Source organism: Delphinus delphis, chromosome X, assembly GCF_949987515.2.
Source record: "Delphinus delphis chromosome X, mDelDel1.2, whole genome shotgun sequence".
NCBI lineage: Eukaryota > Metazoa > Chordata > Mammalia > Artiodactyla > Delphinidae > Delphinus > Delphinus delphis.
In genome coordinates this window covers 98,871,341-98,888,443 of record NC_082704.1, presented here as the reverse complement: position 1 = coordinate 98,888,443, position 17,103 = coordinate 98,871,341, and the positions used below count along the sequence as shown (strand labels likewise).

General features: G+C 34.4%; 1 protein-coding gene across 1 annotated transcript in view; it reads left to right on the top strand.

Moving 5' to 3' along the window:
- Positions 1-17,103, top strand: part of DMD (dystrophin) — a 2,124,682-nt gene that overhangs the window by 653,998 nt on the left and 1,453,581 nt on the right. The window contains exons 16-17 of the mRNA XM_060001925.1: positions 684-863; positions 11,226-11,401. Of these exons, the coding sequence (XP_059857908.1) occupies positions 684-863; positions 11,226-11,401 (356 nt within the window). The remainder of the gene's footprint in view (positions 1-683; positions 864-11,225; positions 11,402-17,103) is intronic.

The window sequence follows — 17,103 nt, the reverse complement described above, 5'->3', positions numbered from 1 at the left end:
TCTGTTACTTAATGGGCTCTAAAATTAGCTTTAGAAGATAATTACTCAAATAGCTGAAAGTTAATAACAGATGCTAAAAAATGAAAAAGTCAGTAAACTGAATAACAAGATTTTTGTATCCAAATAATGAAAAGAATGTAAAAATCATAGAAATAAATAATATTGCAAATTTATTCAAATAATCACAGCATTTCAGATTGGGAAGGCCCCTTAGCCATGCTCATCTTCTCAGTTCACCATCTTTTCTTCAGTACTTCTGGCATGTGATATTTTATTTGAATTCTATCAGAAATTAGAAAGAAATTCACTAACATCCAAGAGCCATGCCTTTCACTTTAGAAAACCTCCAAATGTTAAAAAGTAATTTCCATATGTTGATCTCTGTTTTGCCTTTTGAAGCAATGCTACATTTTTACTTGGCAGTTCTTCAAAAATGTTTAGGTAGTTCGTAAGTGCCTCAACGAGGTGTTTATTCTACATCTGACTTTTATTTCTCTTCAAGGGAACGTTATTTGGATTATAATTTTCTACTTATATTTTTATGAACTCTCGATCTTTCGCAGGCACAATTATAATCTTTCCATATGTATACAAATGAGAAAGTGCATGCAAAAGCAAATTGAACTATAGTGTTTCATAAAATGTAACCTAGGCTTAGTCTGTGTTCTTCCTTGTTTTAACAGGTTTTAAAAACCGATCTAGAAAAGAAAAAGCAAACCATGGACAAACTCTGCTCACTCAACCAAGATCTTCTTTCAACACTGAAAAATACATTGGTAGCCCAAAAGATGGAAGCATGGCTGGACAACTTTGCCCAGCGCTGGGATAATTTAGTCCAAAAACTTGAAAAGAGTTCAGCACAGGTTAGTGATAATAATTAACCTACAGTAAATTATCCTTCAGATTTTTTGAAATCTGCAATAAGAGAGTGGTGCTGTAACCCTGCAAAGGGTGTCACTAGATTAGTCCTTGCTAAGTATTCAGTTGAATAACAACATGGCTCTCTTGGTTGCCTTGACATTGGCGAATGTGGTAGAAGTGGAGGAGTGAGTGCTAGTGGACTGAACTAACTACTGCCTTAGAGTGTAATCCCCTCCAATTCAATGGGAATGAGGATCTGAGTGACTCAGAGCAGTCGGACAAAATGCTAGGGAACTGTGTCATCACACTGGAATGATCCCTGGAATGATGAGGGCTATTAATTGACCTCTACATTTTACGTATGAGAAAATGAAGTTTAGGGAGGAAAAGTGAATTGTCCAAGGAAAGTCAGTGATAAGAGCAGGACTAGGGCCCAGGTCCTTTGATTTCACTGAAGACTTCTTTCAATTAGTGCAAGTGAGGTTTTAACCAGTGGATTTTCTGCCATAGACTGTTGATTCATAAAATCATGCTGCTTAGTTATACTAACACATATAGACTGTAGATTAGGAAAACATCTATGTTTTACTTGTAGTGTCATGTGTTTTTATGCTAAGAATTGTAAAAGTTTTGATAATTTTTTTTAATGTGATATTTTTAAACTAGAAACTTTTATTATCTGATATGGTTATTAGATGGTGGAATCATGGGCAGTCATTCAAAATATTAACATTATGTTTAATAGTGTTTAATACATTCTGCCATATTGTTTCACATTATAGAAGCTTTTACTAATTGGTCACAGATCATAGTTCAATGCACCATGCACACACCTCTATTAAAGCCACATTCAGTAGCTTTAGGCATGTATCTCCTCTCTTGTGAGACAGTACACGGAATTTGTTTTTTGATACTTGGCATCTGATAAGTGGCACTTAGGAAATGTTTGTTGAAAGATGAAGAAATGAAGTTTGAAGTATTGCTTCCAAGAATATAATTTAAGAAAATATGATCAGCCAACATATATGATTTTCAGTCACAGTTCAATCTTTTTTTAAAAACCAAATTCATATTTAAAATTTAAAACTTGAAGGAGTATCAATTGCAGTAATTTCTCATACAGTCATTGGGCAATAATAAAAATTCTATTGACTATATTTTTGGCAATTACTTGATATAATAGTGATTTTACCACGAGATCATGATTCTTCTTATTATATGTAATCTGGCCTTGGTTACTTTGCTTGATCATTGGCATTTATGTAACAAATATGTGAGACATTAGAAAGTGTTATACTTTTTAAACCATCAGTGATATCATTCCAATATATACCCACTGGTTCCATAGATTATTGGTGCTGTAAAATAGTCAGTTACCATGTTAAGAAGCACTGGCATTATTTGATGAAGATATTTTGAAATGTGTCCCTTTAAGGGGATGTATTCACGGAGGTGTACTGGGGTTAACAAAAGGTTGCATTCTGGTTCACTTGCCCTATTGGCAGTGGTTTTCCAAACTTGGGTCTGCATAATAGTTACCTGGGAAACTGATTCAAGTGCATAGTCCTAGATTTTGTGCTCAGAAAATCTCATTCAGTAGGCTAGTAATCTGCATGCAGCCTTTGATAAAGTCTGCAGAACATATTTTTTTAAAACATTGAATTAGTAAGACAGTGACATATGTGCCAGTCCCCACATTCTGGTGTTCCTCAGTGCTGCCTGAAATGGGAAGAACGGAGACCTTCCTAGCAATATATTGATAGTATTTCCTAGCAGTATATTGCTAGTATTTAAATATGCTCATTCTGTGGAATGAGACTTGTGCATCTCATCAAAATCTTACTTATTTGATTATTTTAGTTGGTTAAAAAATAAAATAGAAACCTTATTTTTTAATGGCTTAAAAGTTACGAGACTACCACCTAGGGCAACTTACTTAACCTCCTATTTTTGAACTTTATGAAATCTGTGGTAAAACAGTAGTAACTTTGGTTTGTGTAATTCCTTATATAATGATTTCCAACATAAAACATGTATCTGCTCTACTTGCTCACTGGGGTTTGATGAGGGCAAAATAAAACCATAGACATGAAAGCATTTTGAGAAAAAAAGGTTCTCTTGATATGCAAGGCATTCTGTTTAGTGAGTCTGGACAGCTTGTTGTAAGTTCACTATGATTTTTTTTTTAAATTTATTTTTAAACCATTATACACTCTTATACCATACCAGAAGCAGACAAATGGAGTTATATTAGCAAGTTGCTTCCTAGGACACTAAGCTTGAGCCTTTCTTAAGCTCACGTCTCACTTTTCACTCCTTGTTTTTTCCAAAAATGCACTATCATAGGCCCAATCCAAATCATTGTTTGGGAGTGGGGGGCTCTTAGGAAGCTACCCAGGGAAAGAGGAATTAAAAGGAGATAGAGTGAAAAAAGAAATAGTATCTTGTAACTAAAAAAAAAAAATAAAAAAAAGTGGTTTTCTTTCTTACGTGTCACATTGAACTTAATCAAAATCGCATAAGAATTCCAAGAATGTTGAGGGTAAGGTTGTGACTTTAAAGAACAAAGCTCACTTGTATGCATATATTACAGCATGTTTGTGGGGGAAAAATAGTCACATTAATGACACAATATACTCAGTCTTTTAAAAATCCTTTTAAATGATTGGTATAAAGAATGAGCAAAGTTCTGGTAATGGTTAAAATCCAGTAGGGTGTTGGAATTGTGACTGAGATGACAAGGCATCCAATCGTGCTCATGTGTGCTCATCATGTGCCCGAAATTTTGACTGCTATTCAGGTCAAGGCTTTGAGGGATTTTGACCTTATGAAACAGTAGCATGGCAAGAGATCAAAACATGAAAAAAATCAACTATGAGGGCTGCTCTGTTGCATTTCAGAGTCAGGTTTGGCTTGAATAATACCTGGACACAAGCTGAAGATGCTGAAGTTGATGAGAAGGCAGCCTAAGAAAATGGAAATACTTTCTGTTTCCAAAAGTTAAAAAGAATAATAACATTTGTTATGTGGATGCTTAAAATTAGAAAAGAGAGCAAATGAAATACACCTTTAATTGACTTATTTAAATACTCGAATGACCCTATATTTCCTCCAAACCTTTTTATAAACGTGCTTATTGAAATTTACTCAGCTATTTTTCCTAAATGCCGTGCCCCTGGTGGACATATTTATATTTTGATTGTAATTAGGGAATACGATAGTCAGAAATTCATTATAGTTAATACTTTAAATGATTTGAAATATTAGTTTTCGCATTTAACTGAAATCATGGTATACTATGGAAAGGGGATGTTATTCATTTGCTTTATAATTTATTATGGTAATTTATGTTAGACTTGGCAGCATGAGTTTGGACGTAAGAATATATCTATCTAGATAAGTCCAGAAGTTCTATAGCCTTGTGATTTTTTTAAACAGAGTAAATTATCTTCTTTGCCAGAAATAAGGAACATTCTATGCCTCGTTCAAGTTCATAGCTCTTATTCCCATTTTATCAATATTTTGCTATATTCCTAATGACCATTTTTTCAGTGTTCTGAACTATGAGCACAAATATCTTAAAGATAAAATTAATATCCTCAGAATTCCCCTCCCCTTGAACATGAGCGTACATGTTTATGCTGTGTGTGTCTGTGTCTGTACTCATGGATTCCCAAATAAAGAAAGTGATTATTATGTATGGATATATCTGTTCTACATTATTTATGTCCTTCTGAGAGTTTTAAAACTCCTGCCAGACATGTAAGTAATGTAAAACATGGTTGAAGATAATAAGCTAGTGTTTTTCATAATACCAGAAATGCAAATAGATGCAAAAGCATTAAGATGAAAATTTCTGTATTTGCCTTTCTTTTCAGAGTTCATTCTCATATTTTAGAGATCTCTGTTTTTACTCTCCATAAAATATTTTACATGCACATTCTGACTGTACCCATTCTCAAAGCATTATTTTGTAGACCTCTTGATACATGAAATGTAGTTGCAATTGGTTTGCCTCTCATCTTTTTGCCAATGGTTTTAATTAAAAATACTCTAAGGCCTTTCAGTTGACAACCCTTTTCAGTGGTTCCTGAAAGCTCTCCAAGTCTAATCAGTCTGCTGCCAATTAAAAAACAATTTTAATGGTTTTATAAAACCCATAATTAAAACAAAATTTCCTCATTTATTTTAGGTTTTTATCTTAGTTAATTCATGGACTAACTATCTTGAATTTTAGAGCATCTTTTGGTTAATTGCTTAGGTTAAAGGTTTTATTAGAAAATTTCCAAGTTATAGCTCAAATAACCTTGGGAATTAACTGTATTCTTTTGCTACCTTCAGCTAAAGTAGATGTTTGAGAACAGGCCTTGTGTGCATCAGTGCAATTGGTTTTATGTTGTAAATTCATTTATCGACAACAACATAAAATGTTGTAGGCACTGAAAATTTAAGAGACAAGAGCTGAATTAACTGTTGGAACCACTCATTCCTTATTTATAAAATGAAAAATTTGGTCTAGGAAGATCTCTGTAGTGTCTTTCCAGTTCTAAATGTTTATGATGCGTTTCTCTTTTCTTGAAATTTTATATAAAACTCTGGAGTAATTAGTGAAGAGATTCCAACTATCTCCATTGTATAAATCTCAGAGTCAGCTGGAAGATGATAATAAAAATGAAATTCTGTTCCTATTAGAAGAAGACTGGCTTCTGAAATAGTTACATTTCGCTCATCATGAGTATGTAATTAAAATACTATTAAGATAAAATACTCAGCATCTATATGATAAATCTGTTGTTTGTTGACAATAAATGAAATAACACAGCAAGAAAAAATCAAGTTTTTTCTGTATGCTTAATAATCTGCATCCCTAGTTAAAGAAAGTGTTCCATTACTTCCTGCCAGATGGTGTGTAGAGGAAGGTCAGGTGGATCAGAAAAAATAAATTTCATTGCTTCTTGAATTTTTGCAGATGTGGCTAATTCACACAGTTGCTCAAATTCTGTGTTTAGTATGTATCCTGAAGCCAACATGTATCTCTTTATTCTGACAACGTGTACCAAAGAGAATTTGAAGTGAGGGACAAAATACATAAAATTAAAGAGAGAGTTTTACGGAATAAACCTTCTTAACCATCATATAATATTACATTTCAAATAGGAGAATGACTTCTTTTATGATATCTTTTGAATATTGACTCTGTGCTTATGATTCTAATATCAGTATATATTCAATAAGTTATATTGCCTTAATATCAGTATCAAAACAGGGCAGTAATTGATATTACAGTTTAGTTACCAAGCCACTCTCATGAACTTGGGCACTCCTTGTATGCTACACCTAGCTGTGTTAATTCCTTGGCATTTGTTCATGAGATAGAACATTTTTTAGCCTTTTGATTAATAACCCAGCTTCCTTTGTGAGCACCTGATCTTTTACCCCAGGTTTCTCATAAAGTTCAACATATAAATCCTTTCTGTTGCTTAGAATTTTGAATCCTCACACCATCATTGCATATTTGTGCCTTGTGCTACCATGCCTGTGGAGATAGTTTTAAGCCTGGATATCAGTTATCAGCTAAAACTGTTGCTGTGATTATGCAGTATGTTTTAAACTGTAGAACTGCAACCCCTCTATGCCCATTAAAAATCAGTGATCACTCTAAAGTTCTGTATGTAATAAAGAACACAACGAGAAACTTCAATCAACACTTGTCAACCTGCCTGAAATTTTTACCTCTCATCTATAAAATGGGAATAAACTTAGTACTTATTCTTAGGGCCATTGTGAGGTAATGATAGCCACCACTTACTAAGCTTTTACTGCAGATACTATTTTGAGTATTTTAAATAAGATAAGGGATGCAAAGCACCTAGCATAATGCCTGGAATGTGGAGAGAGCTCCATGACTGGTAGCTATTATTACAAGTATAAGTATTTTAATAATAATGATAATAAGATAAATTAGGTAACTAATTTTTTATAATTTGAATCTCTTTTAGTAAGTTTTTTTTTAAATGTTCAAATAGTATCTCACAATACCAGTAGAAATCTCTAACATCAAAACTTACAAAGTCAAGACTATTTAAATAATTAAGTGGTGCAGTTAAGAATATGGGCCAAACTGAAAGAAAGATAACAGCACAAAGTTAATTTAAAATATAAGAACAGGGCTTCCCTGGTGGTGCAGTGCTTGAGAGTCCGCCTGCCGATGCAGGGGACACGAGTTCGTGCCCCGGTCCGGGAAGATCCCACATGCCGCGGAGTGGCTGGGCCCGTGAGCCATGGCCGCTGAGCCTGCGCAACGGGAGAGGCCACAACAGTGAGAGGCCCACGTACTGCAAAAAAATAAAATAAAATAAAAAATGAAGTAAAAAATAAAATAAAATATAAGAACAGGTGGTAAATACAACTAGTTGCCCATGAGAAACTGGACACAGTGCTGGAAAAGAAATGTTTCCTTTCGTTATATGCTCTTTTACATTCTTTAAATATGCTTGAATGTACATGTAGCTCCTTTTCAAAATGTGCATTTTTAAACAAATGGAAGAGAAAATGGTAAGAAAGATTTTCATTGTTTGAAAATAGTATGTTTTTTCTAGACCTACCCAAATTATACAACCTTAATGCAAGAAGACGTTCACCCTAGAACTATCAAGATACTGGGCAAATGCTCTTCCAGGTTTTCTCACAATGGGAAAAATGTAAATTTTGGAAATTAACCTATATCACTTTATAAGTAAAGAAGGTTCGGTTTAGAAAAATTCCTGAATTTTCTCTGGACTTTTTAGTGGTTATTACTAATATGTAGCAAGAGAGTACTTATTGTGTTCAAACATTATGTAATTTAATTCTTGCTTCCAGGATGGGGTACATATTTTGCGAGGCTCAGTGCAGAATGAATATGCAGGGATTCTTTACAAAAATTATGAAGAATTTCAAGAGGGTGACAGCAGAGCATGAAACCAAGAATGAGATCCTTTTGAGTGAAGGGACCTGGGTGACTACATAAGTTGCACACCCATGAAGCAGGCCTTGTTTGCAACACCCTTGTGAGAGATGTATTATCGTTACTGTTTTACATATGAAGAAAAGAAATCAAAGCTCTGAGAGAGTAACCAGTCTTCCTCAAATATTACAGGATGTGAACTGTGGACCTGTTGTTTGAGAACTGTGGAGCCTGGCTCAGAGACCTCCACTTTTAATCACTGTAAGGGGAACTAGCTTCCAAACCTAAAGACAAATAATTATTTTCCATTTTTACTGGCTAGTTAACTGATAGATGAAGGGGCTAGTATTTAAAAACAAATCTATTTTGTTTTCTTGAAGACATTTACATGCAGTTATTTTCCATACTTGTATTTTTCATATGGAACTCACCTTGTCTCACAATTATTTGTGTGGTTGTCACCTTCACTACTATACTGTGAGATCTCTAAAAATAGAGATTCCATTGTATTTGTTTCTGGGTGTCCTGTAGTGACACATATCGAATAGATGTTAGAATTTAATTGAAACGTTATGATTCAGCTGCTGAATAACTCATGCAGTTTTAGATTGCTTTAATTGAATATGATGTCCAAAGTCAGAAAATCTAGGTTTTGGAGCACCCGATTAAATCTAGTTCTAGCAAATACCTGGTATTATAGAGCTTGGAAATAAGATTTATTAGAGTCATGATTATCAAGCTTCAGACCTTTAAGACTGTCAGGTGGAAACAATACTCACCTTACTCTTTGTTGTTTCAGGGTTCAAAACAAATTTTATTTATTTATTGATCCAGGCCACGCAGCACAGCTTGTGAGATCTTAGTTCCCAGACAAGGGATTGAACCCATGCTCCCTGCAGTGGAAGCACAGAGTCCTAACCGCTGGACCGCCAGGGAATTCCCAAAACAAATTTTATATGAATGAAGTCATAATAATGCAGGCTTCCACTAGGTGTAAAGATCTTTGCCAATGGGAAAATTTGATGCCATACTCAGGAAGGAGTTGTCTGCTTCTGGAAGTAGTGAATCCTGTAGTAAGGAGGAGGTTATACTCAGTGACCTCCATAATCCCTTCCTGTCTATATTTTTAATGATTCTAACATATAATTAAGTGTTTACAGTCAATAACTAAAAGTGATGGGGAAATTTAGTACATGACCAATTGTTTTTTATTCTGGAGTAGGTTTTGAAAGTAATTATTAATTTGTTATATATAATGAATTATACCCTATATTTACAGGATCAATGCACAGATGTTTTCTTTTTTCTGTATCCCAAAGGAAATGAAGTAGTTTCAAATACAGTATAGTGATGATTATAGTATAGAACAATTACAGACTGCTATTATTTTATTAAAAATATTATTTTTTCTTTCTTATAAGGTTTGCTATATTCTTAAATGTCTTTTCATAGTATATAATGTTGCCATTTCTCTTTACCTTCCGTGGGCACATCTATCCAATTTCATAATAAGCATCAGTTAGAAGATATTATAACATTTTAGAAATTAATTTCACAGCCAAATATTCAGTAGCACAAATATTCCATAACATTAGATATAACTGCAAAAAAATAGCTTTGTATTTTCAGAATCTCTGCATTCTGGTGCCTGCACATATAAAAGCAGAAATTTTCCACCTGAACAATATTTTCTTCAAGCCCTGATTGTATGCAAAAACAATTTGCCCATGGTTAAAAAAAATGTTACTCTGAAAAAATTAAATGCTCTTGGAATCCTACTTAAAAACTCTGTGTTCCTTTTGGTTAAAGGTAGAATTAATTTTATCATGTAATTGTCATTTTGTGTTGAGTTCAGTTAGGTTTGAGGTTATATCTTAAGCATTTTTAAAAACTGTTACATTCTGCTTTCATTTTGGCATAACTTGTCGATGGACTATATAATTATAGTTTGAAGCTCAGTGCTTGATTCTGAATAATGAATCTATGGAGATCTTAGAGAAGATAAAACCTGTGCTTGACACATGTAGAAACTTGATATCTCTTAATGTCTTTTTTTTTTTTTTAACTATTTAGGCTACCTAAATGGAAGTCCCTAAGGCCTTGGCATATGTAAAGATGTGGCTTGCATAAAGGGTAGCACCTTCAAAATGTATTTGTCAAAAGCAATTTTTACATAAGACACCATGACAAAGGATTTCATTACTACATGTCAATTCCTATTTGGAAGCTGAAATCAGAAGATCATGAGGCTTCCCTGCTTTCTTCCCATTGAGGGAATTGGTCATCATGTGTGAGGCAGGGAGGTTCCCTCAAACCTCTTTCTTATCCCTTGGCAAATTCAGGAAAATCAGTAAATCTAATCTTGGTCCCAACCAGATCCTTGACTATGTGTATATTTAGTATGTATAAGTGGATCCAAAGCAGGCCTGTTTTGGTCTCCATGGAAATAGATCTTCCGAAAAGTTTGGCTTACTGGAAGAGTAATGATTAACATCACAAGAGGTAACTTTTTAGTCTTAATAACTGGAGGACTGTGAGACAGAATTGGTGGTTAAGGCAAGAGGATGTCTCACCGTTTTGTGACTTGTCTGTCTGGTAATGCCTGTGTACTGAGGGAGTGGCCTCTCACGACTTGGGTCACAAATCGTATCATTTCAAAGAGTGATGATCTATGTCTAAAAAAAAATCTTTGTAAAGTCTGAACACAAAGTTAGTGTGATTCTAAACCAAGAAGAATTGAATGCTAACTTTGGATACTCAAATATTTTAACAGATTGACTAATTTAAATCAAACAGGTGTAGTGTGCTTTTTAACATCCGAATAATATTCAGCTTAAATGTATTTCTGGACTAATAGGCATTTTATATTAATCTTTTATTGTACTTCTAAAGGGCATATCACTTATTTGATTAAAAAGTCATTCATTACACAGTTAAAAGAATTTTGTCTAAAAATTTATAGACTATAAATAATTATATTTATGAAAACCAAAGATGCATTCAGTGCACTATTTAATAAACATATACAATGTTCCAGGCAATGGAATTAGTGCTGGCATACCTGAGCAAAATTTACATTAGTGTTGTAAACACTTTAAACAGCATGTCTAATTAAATGACAGAATGACACCCTAAGTTTTCCTCCTTTGCCCCACTTATTTCCCATAGCTTGACCAATAAATTGAAGAGGCGCTAGTTTACTTTTGGTTTTGAGATTACTTTCCTTTGTGGTTTCAGTCAACATAACTTAAGTCAGATAAAACAATTTGATTTGGGTTCAATATGGTGCTATTTTGATCTGAAGGTCAATTTACCAACAAACAGGAACAGTTTCTCATTATTTTCCTTCACCACTCCAAGCAGTCTTTGCTGAAGTCTTTCAAGCAGTGTGTGACCTCTGTTTCGATACTTCTTGCAGATTTCACAGGCTGTCACCACCACTCAGCCATCACTAACACAGACAACTGTAATGGAAACGGTAACTATGGTGACCACGAGGGAACAAATCCTCATAAAGCATGCCCAAGAGGAACTCCCACCACCACCTCCCCAAAAGAAGAGGCAGATTATTGTGGATTCCGAAATTAGGAAAAGGTGAGAAGCTTTTGCTCATGGCTTTATCCTCAAACGAAGAGTAATTGTTAAGCAGGAAAACTCATTTACAGCTATTTTGATGGCAGTGTTTTTACCTAAACAATATTTCCAGAAGCCTTGGGTGCCTATAATGTCAGTTAAGTTAGTGAGACAAATTATGAAGTAAGTTTTAAAATTTTCCCCAAGCAATCCCTATCCCAACAAAAACAGAATGCTTAATGGAAATACTATTTTCTGGATTGAAAGAAGAAACCACAAGTGATGGATGCCTTTTATCCTGAAAGTTTCCTTTTTTCTTATCAAGAGCCTGCTTGTTCAGTGCCTACTTTTGCATTAAATGCCTTTTTCCAGTAATGGAAAGGACATTTTCATGAAGAAGAAGTACACCTATAATAGACACGATCCATTCTGTTAGTTTACGAGAACATAATGTCTCAATCTGCGTGTCCTATATCAGGAGTAATTACAGAACAGATTTCCTGTTCTTTGATATTTATAAAGTCTTATCTTGTAGGTGTTAGAATTTTTAACTGAGCTTTTCGTGGATATTCTCAACTAGACATTGTAGATAAGTTAGGTATTATGTAAATCAGTAGATATATTAAACTGATGGGAATAAAATTTCATAAATGCAAAAGCTAGCATGAAAATCATAAAACTGGTACAATTTCCTTTTCATGCCAATTATTATAATTCTAAGATTAAGAAAGAACATTAAAACCTGCCTTAATGTTTCTAAGCAGCATGTGTTTGGGAGCACATGGAACATTTGACATTAGAATTAGTGTATACAAGGGTAGGGAAGCATGAGAAGAACATATACCCAAAAATAGCGTGTCAGATGTTTTAGGCAAAGGAAGAAACACCTAGAAAAGTTTTCAAGTACATCATTTGGGACTTTCAGTACTTCCCTGTTAATCCGTGACTTTTAACCTACTTTCATAATTCCACTGTAGACCACGGGGCTTTTCTCCACGGTTGGAGCTCCTTGGCTGAGTGAACCCTCTCATTCAGGGCTCAGCAAACTGAAGCCTGCAGGCTCAATCCAGCCTGCTGCCAGTTTTTGTAGGGCTCATGAGCTGAGAACTGTTTTTTACATTTTTAAGTGGTTGAAAATAATCAAAAGAAGAATATTTCATGACATGTGAAAATTTCTGAAATTCAAAGGTCAGTGTGCACAAATAAGGTTTTATCAAAACAAAGTCAGACTCATTCATCTATGCATCATCCTTGGTTGCTTTCACATCAGAAAGGCAGGGTTGGGTAGTTGTCACAGAGACTATATGACCTACAAACCCCCAAATATTTACTATCTGGCCATTTACAAGAAAAGTTTACTGAGCCTTGTTCCAGTCAAATGGTTCTCAGAATCTTTGAATATTGGCATTCTATTTGGGGCAGAAACTTCCAAGAACTCTACTCATTATAGTGGTTGAAATTTTAACATTCATTGATGGAGAAAGAATGTGACAGCAAAAATAAATCAGTAAAGCTTTTAATGAATTTGCTTTTTATTAATCCTAAGAGCATGGCGATTAATTTGATGCCTTGTTAAATATATGTCTACAGACAATGCCTAGTGGGCACATGGATTTATGGATCCTTTGCAACAACCTAACAGCTCTCCAACAAGTTTCCAAGCAGAGCAATATGGAGACCTAGTTGATCTACCCCCTAATATGTTTGGGACCCTTCTAATACAGATATTAACAGAGCAACTTGATTCCTATCATTCTCTGTCTTCAAAAGCTTATTCTTGGCTCCTGTTTGGAGAATGTATTTGGTTAGGAAAAATGTGTTCTGAGTACTTTTTTGTTTTCAAGAAAGTGTGACTAGTGGTGAAATATTTTGTCTCCTAAATTCTGTTTGTATCATATGCTCTCAGCAGTTTTTGTAAGTGCTTGGAAGCATGTTCAATTGGGAACATAAAGAATATATTACTTAAATAAAAGCTAACACTTATTGAGGATTTTATTATGCACTCAGCACTAGATTAAGTGCTTTGTCTGCATAGCTCATTTATTCTTCCCACTAACCCTCCCAAATAGGTATGGCTATTATTACTATTACACACTGCTTCAGAGTGCCTGAGCCAGGATTTCAGCTGAGGTAACCTGACTACAGAACCTGGACCGTGTAGGAACATGTTTCTTTTGTAGATAAATGACAAAGGTGATCTTGTGTCTTGGTTTGCCTGAATCATCCCAAATTACACCTTTTGTCCCAGCATAATTATATAAAGCACCAACTTTCACTCTCAGATGTATCCTGATTTGGACAGTAGGGTAACATGGACACTCTGTGCAAGACTCTAGATTGATAAGTTTAGACTGAACAAAGAGAGGAAATGAGAAAACATTTAGGGGCAATTAAATCCAGTAAGTGATCATTGTCTGCAGGATGGAATTTGGTTAAAATACTATAATGGTTCCAGAGGCGTCATGCAAACATGACTGAAAACATCATGGTGGCTAGTGATTCTCTGTTGTCCCAGGTGAGAACTGCTAGTGTTTAACTGTCAAGACTGTAGTCTTGGCAATCTATTGGGTGCTGATTTTTAAAAAAAATGATCCCTTTTTTCAACTTCTTTGACACACTACTGGTTCTACTCCTACTACTCTTTATCTGACTTGCTTTCTTCCTTTTGCCTAAGTGCTATGGTACTATCTTATAAATTCAAATCTTTTTTGCCCTTCTGACTTCTTTATCTGAATTATCTCCTCTCATTGATTCAAGTCTGGCTCTAAATGAGTGACTCCCAAATTTCATAGCTCTATATCTGACTCCCTCAAATTTCACTTTTATGTCTCTAAATCTATGATCTGCATCCAGGCAGTGCTTCAATTTTTATTTTCATCAAATGCAAACATTTGTTGCCTCCAATTACCCACACCTAGTTACTCAGACATTGCACACGTATTTTAGTTATTATAACTCATTGACTGTGTGGCTAAAGAAGTAGCAAATATTGGAAAAATCATGGTCTTTGGAATCAGAATTACTCAGGTTTGAAATCTGCCTGTTTTAATTACTAGCTTATGATCCCAGGCAAATTACCTAATATCTGTGCCTCAGATTCAGTATCCTCACTTTATTGAACACTGAGGATTAAGTAAGAAGCATTTAATACAGTTGCCTGTAAGGTAGTTAGAATTCAGTAAATGCAGTAGCTGTTGTTCTTGTTTGCTTATGTGGATGTGATAGAGGCAGAGGCAGTGGTGGAAGTGGTCGTGGTGACTGAGGTGTTGATGATAGTGAAGGTGATGGTTGGTGGAGAAAGTAGAGATGGTGCTCATGGACTATTGGTGAAAAAAATTCCATAGTGAGCATTCTCTCAAGCTTACCAAATGTAACAAAAAATTGCCTTTTCATCTTCCTCTTCAAAACAGAATTTACCACCTGACTTCTCCATTTGTATCAGTTTCTCTTTCCTTTCTCCTTATTTATTATTATTGTTACACTATATTATTGGGCAAGTGTCATCATTTTCCAGTCATTCTAACTGCCAGCGCCATACTCTAAGCCATATACCTCCCTGGGGCCAGACTTGCCCACACCCCTTTCTGATCAATCTGCCTTAAATTAATATATCTAAAATTGCTTTTATGCTGACCCTCCAGACTTGAGATCCCCATAACTCCAGTTGTCCCCATAGTAAAACACAAACCCCTTCTTGTGGTATAAAATATTTTTCTCCCACCAATTTTTTGTGTAGCTTCCCCGAAATCTTTCCACTTCATCCAGTACATTACATTCCTTTTTTGCTCTATGCCTCAATGTCACCCACATATATTTTTCTCATCACCAATCACAACAAAGGAATCCTGTTATCAGATTTTTTATATTTTACTTAGATTCCATGTATAGTACCATGCATACAATAAATAATCAATAAATATTTGTTGAAAGAGTAATAGAGTTCAATTAATTGTGATAACTAAAATTTTATTTTTCAGTAGCATTTAAGAATTCCATCTACTTCTTCATGGAATTGTTTTTAATAATAAACAAGTGAACATTCTAATAATCTTTAATATTCTAATTTTACCCATTAGGATATCATCATTTGTTCAAAACTATTAAGGGATTTAAAATTCAGCTTTGTACCACACTATAATTTCTTAATTATCTAAGGTACATTTAGTTGATTCCTTAATAATGATACAATTTCTACATTTGTAATATTTACTGCATAAATTGTCCTCCTTACACTAAGATATACAAAAGTCCTTGATGACCTTGGGTCACAAGGTAATTATTTCTAATAGTAAATTATCCCTGCAGTTCAGTGATAATATCTTACATATAGGTAATTATCAGAGTATGGAACTCAGAATAGGTTAAAACTAGATCTATTATATAGTAAATTGGGATTTATCGAGGAGATTAGTTACTAATCATATAGCAGTTATTTAAAGAGACTTTTCACAAAAGCGTTCATTTACATTTTTGTATCAGCCAGGTGAAAACAATGGCAAATTGAATTGTTTTTTAAGTAAATGCTATCTCAATAAGGATAATGTTTTTCAGCTATGGTGTTAATAAATGAGTATCTTTGACCTCAAGGGAAGTAGAGAGATGTCTCGAAATATCTAAATTCACCAAGTCTCTTTATCTTCTTCTAGGTAAGCAGACAGTCTTAAGTTTGCTTTTTCTCTCTATGTCCCACATGCTTACTAAATGGTGGAATAAATGACCTAGACAATTATGTACCTGCATAATTATTTTGTTTTCTATTTTTCAGCTTAATTGTGCTTTTTTCCCCTTTTTTTAATGTCTGCTGCCTGAATGATGTTAATTTATGTCACGTCCTTGGAAGGAAGTTAGATAAGGCCTGTCTTTTTGCCATTTTATGAGATTAATGCGTAAGCTATTTTTGTTTTAGATATTTATTTTAACTTTGATTCCCAAACTATAATCTGGAAGTTGTAAACTAAAACATTTTAACTTATGCAGAGGATCTAATTAGATGATTAATGTGTCTAAGAGCTAATTTTTTATTTTCTATATGATAAATTGATCCTAAAATACTTGGGATGTTGGACTCAGTAATAATATTTTTTTTTCCATTGGTACTGCCCAGTAAAATAAAACTTTGCTCCTTTTATCTAAGGAAACTAGACTCCAGACCTGTTCATGGTTACAGGTTAATTGAGGTCCAGAAAGGTTAAGCAACTTGCTTTCAGTTGCAAAATAAGGACTAGTGATGAGTCTCCTAATTTCCATTTCAGTGTTAACAGTTGCAATGTCCTACTTCTTTTTATGTATTAGAGTCAAATGACCTTGGTCATAAACTCAAATTTCAGTTTAGAAACTATTTTTGGTGAATAATAGAAACCTTACATACCATCTTCAGATGTTCCGAAAAGATAACTATCCATTTAAGGTTCTTAAAGCTAATTTGTCATATAAGTCAACAATAAGTCAATAAATGTTTTGAAGAATGTAAGAATGTTAATTCTAGAGGCATGCTAAGTGGCCAGAGAACACTTAGAGCAGTGATACTCATAGTGCAGTGCATGAAACAGCAGCATCACTTGAGGACTTGTTAGAAATGCAGACTTGGAGGACGCTCCCCAAACTTGCTGAATCAGAAACTCTGCAGGTGGGCCCAGGAATCCTTTACAAGCTCTCCAGGTCGTTGTTGATAAGCCTTAAAGTTTGAGAACCCTTGACCAAGAACAGCGGTTCTCATACCTTAG